Source organism: Brachycentrus maculatus, unplaced genomic scaffold (assembly GCF_059751285.1).
Source record: "Brachycentrus maculatus isolate JH-2025_06_01 unplaced genomic scaffold, ASM5975128v1 h1tg000059l, whole genome shotgun sequence".
Taxonomy (NCBI): domain Eukaryota; kingdom Metazoa; phylum Arthropoda; class Insecta; order Trichoptera; family Brachycentridae; genus Brachycentrus; species Brachycentrus maculatus.
Genome location: NW_028280813.1, coordinates 167,500 through 185,252, shown reverse-complemented (window position 1 = coordinate 185,252; position 17,753 = coordinate 167,500). Strand labels below are relative to the sequence as shown.

The 17,753-nt window shown below is 34.8% G+C and overlaps 3 protein-coding genes and 1 long non-coding RNA gene across 5 annotated transcripts; 3 read left to right on the top strand and 1 right to left on the bottom strand.

Annotated features, from left to right (window-relative positions):
* Positions 1-1,855: 1,855 nt before the first annotated feature.
* LOC148311673 (uncharacterized) lies at positions 1,856-4,514 on the bottom strand. The gene is made up of 3 exons (XR_015837204.1): positions 4,399-4,514; positions 3,685-4,187; positions 1,856-3,071 (listed from the first exon to the last, which is right to left on the bottom strand). It is a non-coding gene; the product is annotated as an uncharacterized LOC148311673 (long non-coding RNA).
* A 107-nt stretch (positions 4,515-4,621) lies between these two features.
* Positions 4,622-9,305, top strand: LOC148311672 (uncharacterized). The gene is made up of 3 exons (XM_088256174.1): positions 4,622-4,886; positions 5,178-6,038; positions 6,854-9,305. Exons 2-3 carry the CDS (start codon positions 5,198-5,200, stop codon positions 8,056-8,058), a joined length of 2,046 nt encoding a protein of 681 aa, XP_088112300.1. The 5' UTR covers positions 4,622-4,886; positions 5,178-5,197; the 3' UTR covers positions 8,059-9,305.
* A 491-nt stretch (positions 9,306-9,796) lies between these two features.
* LOC148311671 (uncharacterized) lies at positions 9,797-12,588 on the top strand. Its single transcript, XM_088256175.1, has 2 exons — positions 9,797-10,425; positions 11,013-12,588. The coding sequence occupies exons 1-2, from the start codon at positions 9,924-9,926 to the stop codon at positions 12,185-12,187; spliced, it is 1,677 nt and encodes a 558-aa protein (XP_088112301.1). The 5' UTR covers positions 9,797-9,923; the 3' UTR covers positions 12,188-12,588.
* Positions 12,589-14,377: 1,789 nt separating this feature from the next.
* On the top strand, positions 14,378-17,698 carry LOC148311670 (uncharacterized). 2 transcript variants are annotated; one of them, XM_088256259.1, is made up of 3 exons: positions 14,378-14,475; positions 14,764-15,229; positions 15,351-17,698. In XM_088256259.1, exons 2-3 carry the CDS (start codon positions 14,764-14,766, stop codon positions 16,928-16,930), a joined length of 2,046 nt encoding a protein of 681 aa, XP_088112385.1. In that variant the 5' UTR covers positions 14,378-14,475; the 3' UTR covers positions 16,931-17,698. The 2 variants fall into 2 exon arrangements, with proteins under 2 accessions (XP_088112385.1, XP_088112384.1); XM_088256258.1 differs by having other exon boundaries at positions 14,389-14,475; positions 14,744-15,229.
* The last annotated feature ends 55 nt before the right edge of the window (positions 17,699-17,753 follow it).

The following is a 17,753-nucleotide window of genomic DNA, read 5'->3' as shown; positions in this document are numbered from 1 at the left end:
TATTTGTTTGATGAAAATGAATTTATTCGTATTTGGTGGCCCATAAATAGACAAAATAAAACTAACTTTTAATATACATTTTGTTGTTTTTTTTCAAGTTATAAAAAAATCGCTAAATTTTATTCATTCTCACCTTTGTTTCTTTTCAGATACCGGGAAGACCAGATTATTTAATAAATATTCCGGAAAAGATATTACAATTTTACGTGAAGGAAATTTAAAAAATGATAAACGGTTCACGTGTATAGAATGTACATATAAATGCTCATACAAATCTTATTTAAAAGTACACATGTTAAACCATACCGGTGAAAAACCCTTTTCTTGTACAGAATGTACATTAAAGTTTTCGCGGAAGTGGTGTTTGAAAAAACATATGTTAACCCATACTGGAGTGAAACCGTTTTCATGTTCAGAGTGTACATATCAGTGTATAAAAAAAAGTTATATGAAAACCCACATGATGACTCATACTAAGAATGAAAAACTATTCTCATGCAAACTATGTTCATATAAAGGCTTATGCGAAGATTATCTAAAAAGACACATGTTGACCCACACTGCTGAGAAACCATTCTCTTGCACCGAATGTAGATTAAAGTTTTCACGGAAATGGTGTTTAAAAAAACACATGCTAACCCACACTAACGAGAAACTGTTCTCATGCTCAAAATGTATTTATACAAGTTTATATCAATATAGTTTAAAAAAACACATGTTAACACACACTGGTGAGAAACCTTTTTCATGCACAGAGTGTACATATAAATGCTTATACAAAGTGTTTTTAGAGAGACATATGGTAGTTCATACTGGTGAGAAACCGTTTTCTTGTACAGAATGTACATTAAAATTTTCGCGCAAGTGGTGTTTGAAAAAACATATGTTAACCCATACTGGGGAGAAACCGTTCTCGTGTACAGAGTGTACATATAAAAGTACAAATAAGAGTAATTTGAATAAACACATGAAGGCCCTACACTGGCTTAAAATGTGACAGCATATCAGTTGCTAAATTTCTTTTGCATGTTTCATAGAGGGTTTGATGCTGATTCGTCAAGTTTTCGTGTCGGGTGAGGAAAGGGATTAGTAAGTGATTAGTATTACGCCACGTCTTCTTCACGCATTATTGTGAAGAAAGAAGGAGTATTTAAGAAACTGGAAAGTTTCCTAGTTGAAAACTTCGAATCAGAAACCGAAGACAAGAGGCCGCTCGTACAGTTTTTAATAAGCTGAAAAATTTACTCTGTAACGACAGCCTTAATCTAAAGCTTCGGCAGAGAATGGTTAGGTGTTATGTCTGGTCAGTACTTCTATATGAAGTTAAATCGTGGACCCTCAAAGTCAGCACTATGAACCGACTAGACGCATTCGAAATATGGCTACGTCGTAGAATGCTACGCATTCCATGGACCGATATGGTCGGCAATGAAAATGTGCTCTAATGAGCAAGAGCAGGGAGACAGTTACTGACTGATATCAAGGTCCGGAACGTGTCCTATCTGGGGCATGTGCTGAGAGGAGAGAAGTACGAGCTATTGCACCTAATCATAAAAGGCAAAATAAAGGTTGACAGAAACGATACGATACGATATGCACCTAATAATAAGACGCAAAGGTGTGGGCAGATGACAGATCTCCTGGCTCTGGAATGTACGAGATTGGGGAATAAACGGGGGTCAGGACCGTCAAGGCGCTGTTTAGAGCTGTACATGACAAGGACAAATACTATCAAATGATGAATAGAAGTACTTCTCATCTGAATAGCAGGTTCTTTCCAAATTATGAACACATACGTCAGAAAGTTTTTTTATAGTTCTTATATTGAATAGTTTATTCATAATGACAACATGCGTGATTTTTCAAATGTTTGTATTTATTTTATACTATTTATAAAATGTATTTACAGTATGAAAAAGCGAAGATGTATAATCTTAGTTTAATATAAATAAAAATCAATTTCACTCATCTGACGGCAATATTGATAGAACCCTTCCCTATGCGATCTCTCAGAAGAATGTGCGACAAAACGATGAATGATAGATGTGCGAATAGTAAATAAGGAAGGAATGCAAAGCTGAGATAAGCATTATCGATAAAATTAAGAAAGGTGTTATGAGGCGAATGTTATTGGGAAAAGAAGCAGAGGAAGACCGAGAAAAACATGGCACGATCAGGTATGCCAAATACTTGTCGCAAATTAAACGCAAATTGTCGTCCAAATATCATCACAGCCCTCCACACACCTTCAAATACCCTTCACACACCATGTTAGATTTTTATTACTATAAATTTATATTTTTTTATTTTATTACTAAACATCGTGTTAGATTTTTATTACTATCTTTTTTGGCTCTGTTGTGCGTGAAACAACGTGTGTTGTTTTAATTCCTTTTTCTGTGAACATTTAAACGTGCACATCGAGCACGAGAACCGTTTCACTAGAGTATGATCATGCGTCAAGATGTGTCGTTGTAGCGAAACTTTATACGTACATTTATATGCACATTCAGCACATGATAATGGTTTCTCTTTAGTATGCGTAAACATGTGCGTCTGTAAATTCCTTTTAATGCAAGTTGTATAAGTACACTCTGAGCAAGAGAATGGTTTGTCACCAGTATGAGAAAACATGTGTATGGTTAAACAGTTTTTCCGGGAAGATTTATATGCACACAATGTACATGAAAACGGTTTTTCACCAGTATGTTTTAACATGTGTCTTTTTAAAGACCCTTTTTTCGAACATTTAAATGAACATTTCGTGCATTTGAACGGTTTCTCCCCATTATGTACAAACATGTGTGAGTCTAAATAGTTTTTCACGGGAGTTTTATATGAGCACAATGTGCATTCAAACGCATTTTCACCAGTATGCCTAAACATGTGTTTTTTTAAAGACGCTTGTAGCGAACACTTGAAAGTACATTCAGTACATGAAAACGGTTTCTCACTACTGCGTTTTTTTTCCTTCGCAGAAGTTGTATAATCGCGCTTTGTGCACGAGTTTTTTTTTCGCTTGTGACTAAAAAAAGACAAATTTTTCCTTTCTTTTTTCATCGCCTCCAATTCTGAAAATACAAAACATGACATTGAATACTCTTAATTCAGGGAAGGTGGAAGGTGGACGAATAGGAAAAAGTAGAACGTCTGGCTATAACCCCAATAAATTAAATGGGTCTAAGAGCGAAACAGCTGATCTATAGCGCTTGGTACAGGTCATAATCAACGCCACAAGAAATCAGAATAAGTTTTTTTCCCTTATTTTTAGTAGTCATTGACATTGACTTTTAGAAGCCGTCGATATAATCACAAAAGTCGTTTTATTCAATAATTAATCTTCTTCTAACCATTATCTGCACCCAATGGTGTATAGGGCACTGCATTGTATTGACGCAGTGTTATCTCGATGGTTACTTTACACGAAGGCAAGGTGATCTCTCTTGCGCTTCAGGTTAATATTAAATAAGTTTTGGAGTGTAAAATCACTGATACTTATTTTCACCCCCTCCTCTAGTAATGAACCCAAGACCTCCAGCACGGTAGCTAAACACGCTAGCCATTACACCACGGAGGCTGGTGAGTAATAATTAAGTATAAACAATTTGAAAGTTAAGTTATAAATGGGGGGAGGAGAACAAAGAATCTTCGAAAGAAGCAGATACGGAAAGTCTTGTTACTTACTAGAGTCATCTTCCATTCTGCGGGAAGATTTCAAACATTCTTGTTTAATATCAGAATGAAATATGTCTATCTCATTTGATGTTGCGCTGTTTTCATTTTTGTTCTGTGGTTCAGTAATGGTCCCTATTTCACTCTCAAGTAGTGTCTCTTTTACCCAAACATGGAGAGTATCATCACTTTCTGGCTCTTCCTTGACAATAGGAACTTCAGGGTAAAAGATATCTTTTACAACGGAATATGCTGGGATATTAGTAATGAATTTATCATACCCTGGCTCACATTCGATTTGAACCCCTTTCTCACAGTGGAAAGTATCATCATCACTTTCCGGTTCCGCCTTGATAATGCGACCTTCCGGATAGCCAATCTCCTTCATTACAGCGATATATACAGGGACATTACTAACGACTTTATTAGACTCCGATTCACTAGTTGATATACCTCCCGTTTCATCCTTGACACGAGCTGATGAGAGATCCATTTGTTCTTCAGATAGTTGTCATCTGAAAATTTTAATAACCGTAAAATTACGTTAGTATTTATGTGTGGTTATGCATATAAACGCTACGTTCATGGTTATTTGTAATTTGACAGTTTGAAAATAGTTATATTTTATTCTGTGTCTTGGAATACATAAACCATAATAAGTTACATCGTTAGACAGTAAAAATTATTCGTTTAATTTGTGTTAAGTTGATCCATAAAATGGCATACCAATTACTAGGCATCAGTTTTTGCATTGTATTAATTCGCATAAAAGAGTAAAAATAGTGTTACTCTCCTAACAGACATTAACTACATACAGTTTTTTGTGTACATACTATGTACACAAAATGGCTGATAAAACAGGCACACGGCTACATATAAATACATTTACAACCAGTTTTCTCGTTTATTAGTTTTTTCACTTTAACGTGTTATTTTATTTTAAAATAAATTATGTATCTTACAAACTTTTGAAAAAACACAATATTCAGGGATATATAAACTTTAAAAATAAGATGGATGCTATTTTTACCTTAAAAAAATAACAGCAAACCCCAGTTCGCCACAAACAGAGGTTAGAATCTAGTTAATATTGTACTTATAGCCGTACATGTGTTCTTTCAGCCATCTTGTGAAAAGAAATTGAAGACCTGGGAAGGGAGTGTGATAGTGCATTACCCATTATTCAAAGGGGCGCTTAGTTTTAACTCAAATTCGTAAGTCATGCTCTTTTACATATCAACGTGAAGTATATTGATATCCAAACGTCATAATGATTTAAAGGTTAGGTATTCCGAAAGGTGAAATAGGAGAGTATTATTTCATAGATTGTTATCGGAAGATAAATACAAATAGTTATTTTGTAAGTGTCTTGTACCTTGAATAAAAGAGTCGACTTAAAATTGCGAATTTTACGTGACTTTTACGAACTGTAAAATTAGTAGTGTCAAATGATGATACGACGTTGACTGACATGAACATTGACGTAATTTATTTGATATTTCCAGGTGATCTCTATGAAGAACAGATGGATTTCCCTTCAGGTCGTAACAAGGTTGAGCCTCGAGGTGTAAGTGCCAGCGAAAGGGGTCTACACAAGCCTGAGTCAGATAAGGACATTAGTTATATTCCTGCATATTTCGGTGTGAAGAAGGAGGTTTCTACAGGTCTTATGATCAAGGCGGAAACTGAAATTAATTGTGATACTTTCCACACTCAAAAACTGAATAGTGAACGACAGTCTGATGAGGTCATTAGTGATATTCCTTTGGATTTAAGAGTAAAAAGGGAGATTGCTATTCCACAAGATATTTTTCTCAAGCCAGAACCAGTATGTTGTGATGACACTCTCCACACAAGGAAAGGGACACTACTTGAGAGTGAACCGGACACCAGTCCTATACCTCGCTGCAGAAAAGAAAGCACTGAGATTAATGAGAGGGAGACACATAAACCCGAGATTAATGAGAGAGAGATACATAATCCCGAGATTAACGAGAGGGAGATACATACACCCAAGATTAATGAGAGAGAGATATATGATCCCGAGATTAATGATAGGCAAATACATAAACCCGAGATTAATGAGAGGGAGATACATAATCCCGAGATTAATGAGAGGGAGATACATAAACTCGAGATTAACGAGAGAGAGACACAAAAACCCGATATTGATGAGAGGGAGACACATATGCCCGACATTAATGAGAGAGAGATACATAATCCCGAGATTAATGAAATAGAGATACATAATCCCGAGATTAATCAGAGGGAGATACATAAACCCGAGATTAATGAGAGAGAGATACTTAATCCATACTTAAAACAAAATTGTTTAGAATCTCCTGGACAAATTGAAGAAATCTCCAGTAAGTAATTTTTATATTTCAATGCTATATGGTGTTTTCCAACTCCATATTCCTATACCAATATGTACGTTTTTCAATATCTATTATTAAGCCACGTGTTACGAATAAAATGAAGAAAAAAATGTTTAAATTTTGATTTTAAGGAGGTGTCCTGAATCAAAATGTTCCGTTTCTTTATATTTATTGGATGCAAAAACAGATTTCTAATCACAAAACCCTTTGTGTAATGTAAATTTAGTATACGTAGCTTTACCTAGTAGTCTAGGTTAAGCTACGTATACTTAAAGAATCATACTTTTATAGAGTCAAGACTTAACTGGACCATGGATTATAAGTATTTTTCAAATCAACCTTTTAACCATTTTTAGGTATAGAATCTTGAATAGATGTAGTTAACCACCTTACCTTCGGGTTATTTTCTGAGTTAATTCCGTACAAAAAAATCACTTTTTCCTGCAGAATTATGAAAACAGTTTTTTTGCCAATTATGGCAAAAAAATATGCACCTATTAAGGTGCTTTAGGACGGAACTGATATACTTTTTCGCTATCGTGTTCCCTCTCTGAATCGTATTAAATATTTTTGCCACAGGGTTAGCGCAATGGTGCGGAAAAAACGAAGTGTATCACGTACGTTCGTATATGTATGGCGGGTAATCCATCAATTTAAGTAATATAAAAAATAACTTTTTTTACATTCTAATTCAGGACACCCGATTGAGCATTTTGAATAAAGATTTTAATTAAGCAATTGCTTCCCCTGTTTAATTTTTGCATGCGAATTTTATTTCATTCTCACCGTTCTTTTCCTTTCAGACACAAAGAAGACCAAAATCAAAATTCCAAATTCGAAAAAGAACAGTTCACGTAGAAAGAATTTCGAAACTCACTTTTCAACCAGTGTTGGTGAAAAATTGTTATCATGCACGGAATGTACAAATACATATGCAGAAAAATCGCATTTACTAACTCATATGTTGACCCATACCGGAGAGAAACCAATCTCATGTACGAAATGTTCATACGTTTGTGTTAACAAACAGATGCTTAAATTACACATTGTAACCCATAATGATATAAAACCATTCTCGTGTACAGAGTGTAAATGGAAATTTTCACTGGAAAAGTCTTTAAAACTACACATGCGTATACATACTGGTGAAAAGCCATTTGAATGCGCATTGTGTGCACATAAATGCTCTCGGAAAACATATTTAATCAAACACATGTTAACACACACTGGTGAAAAACCCTTCTCGTGCACTGAATGTACATTCAAATGTTCGCAAAAATCGTCTTTAAAAACTCACATGTTTCAGCATACCGATAAGAAACCATTCGCTTGCAACGAATGTACTTGTACATTTTCCACTAAGGGGAATTTAGTTTCACACATGTTTACCCATACTGGCGAGAAACGATATTCCTGTACGGAGTGTGCATTTAAATGTTCCCAAAAATCTTATTTAAAAACACACGTATTAAAACATTTTAGTGAAAAACCGTACTCTTGTACGCAGTGTACACTTAAATTTTCGCGGAGGTATTGTTTAAAAACGCACATGTATACTCATACTGGTGAGAAACCGTTATCGTGCGCAGAGTGTTCATTCAAATGTTCGAATAAAGGTAATTTAAAGGCACACTTGTCTACCCATTCTAGTGAAAAACCATTCTCATGTCCAGAGTGTAATTACACATGTTCCAAGAAACGTAATTTGACAATACACTTGTTAGCTCATTCCAATAAGAATCAGTTCTCATGCACGCAATGCACGTACAAGTGTTCATCCAAAGTTTATTTGAAAAGACACATGTCACGTCATACGGGTGAAAAACCGTTCGAATGCGCTAATTGTACTTATAGATGTTCAAGGAAAGGTCGTTTGGCGGCACACTCATTGAAGCATACCGGCGAGAAACCGTTTTCATGTACGGAATGTACATTTAGATCTTCATGGCAGTCGGTTTTGAAGAGGCACATGTTGACGCACGATGATAGTCGAGAAAATCGGCTATAATGCTCTATTTATCCATATCGATGCTCACAGGCTGGGGCATGAACACAATAATGTACTCCCGATTATGCGTGATGGATGTGAAGTGTCCGCTTCCTGGCCATCCCGACCCTGGAAAATAAGGAGTGTACTGTATTGTGTTACTTAACGCTCGAGAAAGCGGAAAAATATTTTAGACCAAATAAATCACCTTCTATAATCTATATTTAAGCAAGAAAGCTCAACAGCATAGAATGCAAATACAAATTCTAATAAAACAGGTACTTAAAATTACGAAACTTTAGCCCTTTGCTGATAAGTTAAGAATTCGTACTCATGCAAATGTCAATTTCTTTTTCGTGGATCTTTGTGATGATTGAATTGCTTCATTCATGATCAGTCTTCTCGCGACTCCCCTCGTCTCTTCAACTCGACGTACCCGCTACAGCGCATGTCGGAGACAATTTGGTCCATGTACGTAGGTAAAGCGGGTCGTCCTCTGTAGTTTGTGCCTTCGTACATGCCTTCCGCTGAAGCAGGCCTGGGTATCTTATATTACGGCCTATCCATTTGGCTCGCTGTTGTGTAATTTTATTTAGTAAGCATCTAGTCTCCCCAGCCCTGTTTAAAACTTCGTAGTTCTCTACATGTTTTTACCAATGAATCCTAAACATGTGCCAGTATTACCACATCTCAAATGCCTCCAGCCGCCCCCTATCTGCCTGCCCGATAGTCCACGCTTCGCTTCCATATGCTCCAAATTACAGATTTAATTAAGGTTTTTCTTATTAATTATAAGATTCAAAAATAAAATTAAAAAAATTAATGTAAACTGACTCGTCTCAATCGGTACTGAAAAAAGTGCTGTCTTGATCAGAGTTCAAAATAACAACAAGTAATCGTGTGGCCATATTATCTCACTCGTCAACCTGCCAAGAAAATTTGTTTTATAACGGATGTTTTATTTAATTCATAAAAACATTTATTATGTTTTTGATGATATAATCGTCAAGTGTCTGATATTTCGATGTGTTTTCACGTTTGATGTTTGTTATTCGATTATAATGTTTTCGTTTTTCAACATAAAGAAGAAAATTAACCATGAAAGGTTCTGTTAAGCCACAGAAGTTTTTGGCTTCGTTTATTTGTGGAACTAGTCTATCTGATCCGGAACCGTTAAACGATTTTAATTTTAAACTAAAAAATGAATGTTATTGATTTTGGTACTTATAAATCTGTGTTATTTTATTCGTTTTGTGAAATAAATTGATTAAAAATAATATATGAATAATTAATTCTGGGAAGCATGTAGAATCGTTATGTAGTTGTATAAACTTGATTTTAAGTAAAAGATTAAAAAGGAACCCTGGTTTAATGTAAAGTATTTTTAAATAATTTACTTACTATTATAAAAGTGCTAAAGAAAAGTACAAATAATAAAATGGATAACTGCTAGAGCTTAATTGGATATATTTAAAAAGATAGTGATTTTTATATTTTTTTTGTTTTTGTTATTAATTTTAAACAATAGAATTTGTAATAAAAAAGATCCACTAATAAAAACCTTGTATTAAAAAAAATTATAAAAACAGGAAAGTTGAAAGAAACAAGACCAAGTACAGAGAAGCGAGGACACAATAATAAAGTTTAACAACAAACCCCGGTTTAAAGCAGAGGTAGGTATTGATAAGACGATTTTCAATTTGCTTATTATTGTAGATAAGTGGGTTTATAATCTAAGCAGTGTAATGAGTATAATATGATCTTTGATCTAACGGGAGGTTATGATTTCGTCATCGGAAGATAAGATACAAATAGTCTTTGTGAGTGACAAATATAAACTTTGACCTAATTCGTTGATATTTTCAGGTGATCTCTCTGAAGAACAGATGGATTTCCGTACAGTTCGTGTCAAGGCTGATCCGGGAGATGTATCTACCGGAGATGGGGATCTACTGAACCCTGAGTCAGATGAAGACACAAGTAATATTCCTGTATATTTCGGTGTGAAGAAGGAGGTCATCTTTCCAGACGGCTCTATAATCAAGGCGGAAGTGGAAATTAATTATGATACTTTCCATACTCGGAAGGAAGTACACCAGGAGAGTAAACAAGAGTCTGCTAAAGAAGTTACCAGTAGTGTTCCTGCGCATTTCATAGTGAAAAAGGAGATTGTATCTCCTGAAGGTTTTGTTAGCAAGACGGAACCTGTAGGTGATGATGACTCTCTCCATACTGGGGAAGGGGCATTACTCGAGAGTAAACCGGGAACCAGTTCTGCATCTCAGTGCAAAAAAGAATGCAATGAGATCTTTAATAAGATAGAGATATATAATCCTGACATAAAACAAGAGTGTTTGGAATCTTCTCGACAAATAAAAGAAATTTCCAGTAAGTAGTTTTTACATTTCAATGCTATACCAATATGTACGTTTTTTAATATCAATTTTAGGCCATGTCTTCTTCTTCTTCATCTTCTTGCTCAATGCTGAGCGTCGTGGTCTTCTGGAATGTCAGGCACTTGGTGCACAAGTCCTCTCCATTCTTCCCGGTCCTGGGCCAACTTGATGGCAGCGTTTAGCGAGGATCCGGTTAATTCCTTTATTTGGTCTGTCCATCTTGTTGGAGACCGTCCTCTTGCCCGCTTGTAGTATGAATAAAATTATGAAAACATTATGTCGAAATTCTGATCTAAAACCATTTTTTAATTCGATTTTCAGGTGATTTATTTTTCATGTTTTAAATGTAAAATTATTTTTTCTCTTCTCCGTCTTATTCCTCATTACTGAGGGTTGTGACCCTTGTAGAAGCAATGGCTCTTTTCCAATTATCCCTTGACTGTGCTCCACGTAGCGCTCTAACTACCTTACCTCCTTTGGTCCATCGTGTGGGGATCTTACTCTCCCTCTATTCCCCTCTGGCCTACCCATCACAACCAATTATTTAATATTTCATTATCACCTTTCTTTTATTTTCAGATACAAAGAAGATCAAAACTAAAATTCTAAATTCGAATTCTCACTCCCCAACCGGTACTAGTGAAAATTCGTTCTCTTGCATGGAATGTGCATATACATGTACTTACAAATCGCATTTAAAAACTCATATGTTAACCCATACCGGTGAGAAACCGTTCTCATGTACGAAATGCTCACATGTTTGTGTTAACAAAGAGATGCTAAAATTGCACATGGTAACCCATAATGGGCTTAAGCCATTCTCATGCACGGAGTGCACATGGAAATTTTCTCTGAAAAAGTCTTTAATACTACACATGCGTATACATACTGGTGAAAAACCATTTGAATGCGCATTGTGTGCACATAAATGCTCTCGGAAAACATATTTAATCAAACACATGTTAACACACACTGGTGAAAAACCCTTCTCGTGCACTGAATGTACATTCAAATGTTCCCAAAAATCGTCTTTAAAAACTCACATGTTTCAGCATACCGATAAGAAACCGTTCGCGTGCAACGAATGTACTTTTACATTTTCCACTAAGGGGAATTTAGTTTCACACATGTTTACCCATACTGGCGAAAAACGATTCTCCTGTGCGGACTGTACATTTAAATGTTCACAAAAATCGTTTTTAAAACAACACGTAATAAAACATTTCAGTGAAAAACCGTACTCTTGCACGGAGTGTGCATTAAAATTTTCGCGAAAATGGTGCTTAAAAACACACATGTTTACACATACTGGTGAGAAACCGTTGTCATGTACGGTGTGTTCGTTTAAATGTGCAAATAGAGGTAATTTAAAAGTTCACATGTTGACTCACTCTAGTGAAAAACCATTCTCATGTCCAGAATGTGATTATACATGTTCCCGGAAACGTAATTTAACAATACACTTGTTAAGTCATGCCAGTGAGAAACCGTTCTCATGCACGCATTGTACATACAAGTGTTCATACGGAGTTTATTTGAAAAGACACATGTTACGTCATACAAGTGAGAAACCGTTTGTATGCGCTGAGTGTGATTATGCATGTTCTCGGGAAAGTCGTTTAACAGCGCACGCGTTAACGCATACCGTCGAGAAACCGTTTTCATGTTCAGAATGCACATTTAAATCTTCATGGAAGTCTGCTTTAAAAAGGCATATGTCGACACATGATGATACGCGAGAGAAACAGTTATGATGTTCTATTTGTCCGTATGGATATTCACGGACAAGGGCCATCAATACAATTTACGTTACTTCACGTTCGATGAAGCGAAAAATTATTTTCGACCAAATTAATCACATTTTCTAGAATATTGAGTGTAAATTATGAAAGCTTTAATGCAAATGCTTACATAACAGGTAGTTTTAATAAAAATCGTTCTCATTCAAATGCCCATTTATATCTTCCCAAAAAAGGAATATAAACTGACGCGTCTCAATCCGTACTAAAAAAAGTGTTGTTTAGATCAGAGTTCAAATTAATAATTAGTACTCTTGTGGCCACATCTCACTCAACAATTTTAAAGGCCATCAACAATAATTAACTTTTAAAATAAATGTTAAATAAACGAAAACGTTCTTCAGTCTACAAAAAAATGTATCTGACGATGTAAACCTTAACTGCCGAAATTTGTTTATGATATTTGAGTTTATTTTCGAGTTGATTTTAGTTTTTGTTTTTGTTTCAATGTTTTTGTTTCTCGTAAAGGTAAAGAATAGGTGAAAGGTTGTAGGTTCTGTCTTTGTGGAATTGGCCTCTCTGATCTAGAACTGTAAAATCGATTTTAATTTTAAAGAAAATCTTTATGTTATTGGTTATGGTACTTTTAATTGTTTTTTGTTGTTTGTTTTTAATTTAGTTTTATTTTTTTTACATAATTCTGTATTTGCCTATTAAATATATAATAATTTTAACTTGTGTTATTTTATTAGTCACATGATTTAAAAAAAAAATATATTAATATCAATTTAAATAAAATTTGTTAAGTATCTAGGGACGTTATGAAGTTGTTTAAACTTGAATTGGTAAAAGATTTACAAGGTACATTATCAATTATTGTAATAGGAATGATAGAGATTTTTTTATTAGTTTTATATTTATAAAATTCTGTATATGCTTATTAAATACGCAATAATATTGGTGATGATACATTTGTGTTTTTTATTTGTTTAGTGACCTTACAAATAATTAAATTTTGAATGACAAAAAATACATACAAATTAATTTCTTTACTTTATTAAGTTTTAATCACAATTGAATGTCAAAAGAAATAACGTTATTTTCAAAATATCATTGATAGTACATCGGGTATTATTTCAATAGTTAACACCACTTTCCTATAGTCAATTTTGATTTTGTAACTGAATACTTTAGTATGGTATTTTAGTATATTTATATTGACTAAATGAGGTGTGATTAAATACTGCAAATTAAAAATATATGTACATTTAAAACTATTTTTAGAGCGTTGAATTTTGAGTTTATACAAGTAGAAAAGTAGCAAGATGGTAGAGTAAAGCGGAAAATAAAAACAAGTATTTAGATACACATTACGTTATTCAGTAGGTATATTAGTTTCTTTGTTAAGGAGTTGCATATAAATCATTATATAGATTAGAACAAAATTAAACTCAAACTTATGCTAGCTTCATTCTTACTTACGTTATGACTGTAAGGAAGGAAGTATGTAATGAATTATTTTGTTACTGGTTTGGCAGTAGTTGAAGGCTATTATGATGGGACTCGATCCTTGAACGATGCTTCGGGTAGGCAGTTGCGAAGAGTCAACCTGAAGATAGCTGACATCCATCGGCCGTCGCAGTACGTGGCCGTCAGTATACAGAAATGCAAGAGTTGCAAACACAAGAGCATAAAGTGAAGGAAGAGAGCTAGAGATTAAGCGAGCAAGAAACCTGTGATTTACCTTGTAGTGCGTTTTATACCATCCTATCTAGGTGCCTCTGAATGGGGTTACATCCACTTTCCGGTACGTCTAAAACGGCTAAAAGGTGGTCCAGATAGCGAAATGGTTTACCCAGGTAGTGGGATTCGCTTTAATCGCCGAGTAACGGATAAAGTTCTATTATTCATTTTTACTGTTGTCAGGGCTGGTAGGTTTTCAAAGTTCAGTTAAATTCTTTTAAAAAACTAGACTATTTGAGAGGAAGCAGGTAGTCCACATACAATTCTCCATGTAATATGTTCGAGGATTCAGTTTTTAAAGCAGTTTTTATTCAGTGCAAAATATCAGAGTGTCATAATCCTCATAATCATATAAAACCACAATCTTCTAAAAAAAGTTGAACAACAAACCCCAGTTAGCCATAAACAGAAGCAAGTACTAAAATTTGGTTGATAATATATTTTATCGTGTATGCATGTGTTCTGTCAGCCATCTTGTACAAAAGTAGTAAAGACCTGTGAAGGAGTATGATATTGCATTATCCGTTTATGCAAAGCAACGCATAGGTTGACCCTATTTCGTAAGTTATACCATTTACATACCAATTTAACGTGAAGTGTATTAACATCTAAATGTCACAATGGTTAGGTATTCCGAAATGTAAAATAGGAGATTATTATTTCATAGATTGATATCGGAACATAGTTTTCGTGAGTTTCCGTATATCTTGATTCGAAAAAAATCGACTTCAAATTGTTATGTCACTTTTACGAACTGTCAAATTGTCGTGTCAAATAACGATACTAAGGTAGAAAAACATAAACATTGACTTTCATTGATATTTACAGGTAATCTCTCTGAAAAACAGATGGATTCTCCTTCCGTTCGTGTCAAGGCTGAACCGGGAGATGTATCTTCCGGAGAAGGGGATCTACTCGACAAAGACATTCCTGTATATTTCGGTGGGAAGAAGGAGGTTCCTGAATGTCCTAGAATAAAGACAGAACCGGATTTTAATGATGATACTTTCCATACTAAGTTGGAAGTACAACTGAAGACTGAACAAGAATCTGATAAAGCCATTATAAATATTCCGGCGTTCGCTTTAAAAAATGAGATTGTATTTCCGGATGGTGTTATTATCAAAGCGGAACCAGTTAGTGATGATGACACTCTCCATACTGCGGAAGGGACACAATTCGAGAGTGAACCGGGGGCCAGTTCTGCACCTCAGTGCAGAAAAGAAAAAAGCGAGATTAATGAGATAGAGATACATAATCCTGACATAAAAGAAAAATGCTTAGAATCATCTCGACAAATGGAAGAAACTTCTGGTAAGTAATTTTTATGCAAATCAATGCTGTCTGGAGTTATTCCAATAAGTCTGGATTTGTAAGTTTTTCATTTAAGCAAAGTTATCGTAGCATTTCATTTTCACCCTTCTTTTCTTTTCAGATACAGAGAAGATAAAAATTAAAAAATCTCAAAAGAACAGTTCACGCAGAAGGAATCTCAAAACTCGTACTGGTGGAAAATCGTACACATGCACGGAATGTACATATACATGTCCATACAAATCGTATTTAAAAATTCATATGTATATCCATACCGGTGAGAAACCGTTCGCATGTACGAAATGCTCATATATTTGTGTAAGCAAACAGATGTTAAAAATACATATGGCAACCCATAGTAATGTGAAACCATTCTCGTGTACGGAATGTTCATGGAAATTTTCTCTGGAAAGGGCTTTAAAACTACACATGCTAATACATTCGAATGAAAAACCATTTGAATGCGCATTGTGTGGACATAAAAGCTCTCGGAAAACATATTTAATAAAACACATGTTGACACACACTGGTGAGAAACCTTTCTCGTGCGCAGAATGTTCATTTAAATGTTCGCAAAAATCGTCTTTGAAAACTCATATGTTTCAGCATACCGGTAAGAAACCGTTTGCATGCAAAGAATGTTCTTATACTTTTTCCACTAATGGGAATCTAATTTCACACATGTTTACCCATACTGGCGAGAAACGGTTCTCCTGTGCCGAGTGTACATTCAAATGTTCACGAAAGTCGTATTTAAAACGACACGCATTTACACATATGAATGAAAAACCGTACTCTTGTACGGAATGTTCACGTAAATATACACAAAAATCATCTTTAAAAAAACACATGCTTAGACATACTGGTAAGAAACTGTTCTCGTGCGTGGAATGTGCATTTCAATGTGAACAGAAATCGCATTTGAAGATACATAAGTTGACACATGCAGGTGAAATACCGTTATTCTGCACGGTGTGTAAATTAGAATTTTCAAGTAAATCGTCATTAATCGCACATATGTTCACCCATACTAAAGCGAAGACGTTCTCCTGCGCGGAGTGTACGTATAAATGTCCAAAGAAAACTACCCTAAAAAGACACATGTTAACACATACCAATGAGAAAAGGTTATCCTGTACGGAGTGTACATTTTATTGTTTCAAGAAGTCGTCTTTCAAAAAACACATAGCTACTCATGAAAAACCATTTTCATGTGCGGAATGTTTATTTGAATGTTCGAAAGAATCGAATTTGGCAAAACACATGCTCATCCATGGTAAAAGGAAAACATTCGCTTGCCCAGAATGTACATACACAACTTTAGTAAAAAGTGGTTTGACAATGCACATGAAAACCCACGTTTCTCATAAGAAACCGTTCTCATGCTTACTGTGTTCGTATAAATGTGCGCATGAAGATGTTTTGGAAAGTCACGTGCTAAGTCATGCTACTGAGAAACTGTTCCCATGCCCTGAGTGTAAGCTAGAATTTTCAGGGGAATCATGTTTAACAACACATATGTTGACTCATGCTGATAAGAAACCGTTCATGTGCACGCAGTGTATATACACATGTTCAAATGAAACAGATTTGAAAGTACACATTTTAACTCATGCCAAAATATTTTCCTGCACTGAGTGTGCTTATCAATGTACCATGAATCTTTTATTAAAGAAACACATGTTGACCCACCTCTCGTAAAACATAATTTCACATGCATAAAGTCTTGTAGATTTGTCTGTGAATATTTAAATCTAGTAGCACGAGTGATTAAGGCTACGTTTTATTTTCGGCGGGAGAATCGGAAGTGTATAATCATGTCATATTTGAATATTTCAGTGCAAATCGATTATAATAATATATTTATACAATTACGTATGGTACCTGAAGCGGAGGGCTGATCACCTTTCATTCATGTGTAAACGATCAAGATAACACTGCGTTTATATGACGCAGTACCCTATGCACCATTGGGGTGCGGATAAGGGTTATATTATTATTATACAATTATGCGTGTGCATCTTTGGACAAATACACATACTTTGTTGGAATACGAAACAAATTGTTTAATAGTTTATAAGAATACTAAAACAAGTAAAGAAACTGTAAACGTAAGTTTAATGAACCGAATATCTTTATGCAATCGTTTGAAAATTGTGACAAATACATGAAATAACGAGTAGTAAAAATGATAAACGGTGGAGCAGTGGTCTCTATGCAGTTCTGAAGGTAGAGCAGTGGCCTCTACTCTACAGTTCTAAAAGTAGAAGGATGGCCTCTGCTATGCAGTTCTGATGTTCCACATTACATTTTGAGGGACATTGGTTGTTGTAAGCCTAATTAAAAAAACTTTTATTTTGCGTTGTAAATTTGTTCTGTGGATAGTCTTTTTTTAATAGCGAATATTTATACGGGTTGTATTACTCATTTCAGTGTAGAATTGTATTACCGTTGTTAATAAACACAATTTTCTTACAATAAAGTTTTTTTTAATTAAACGATTTCTCTGTTCACTTAAAATTTA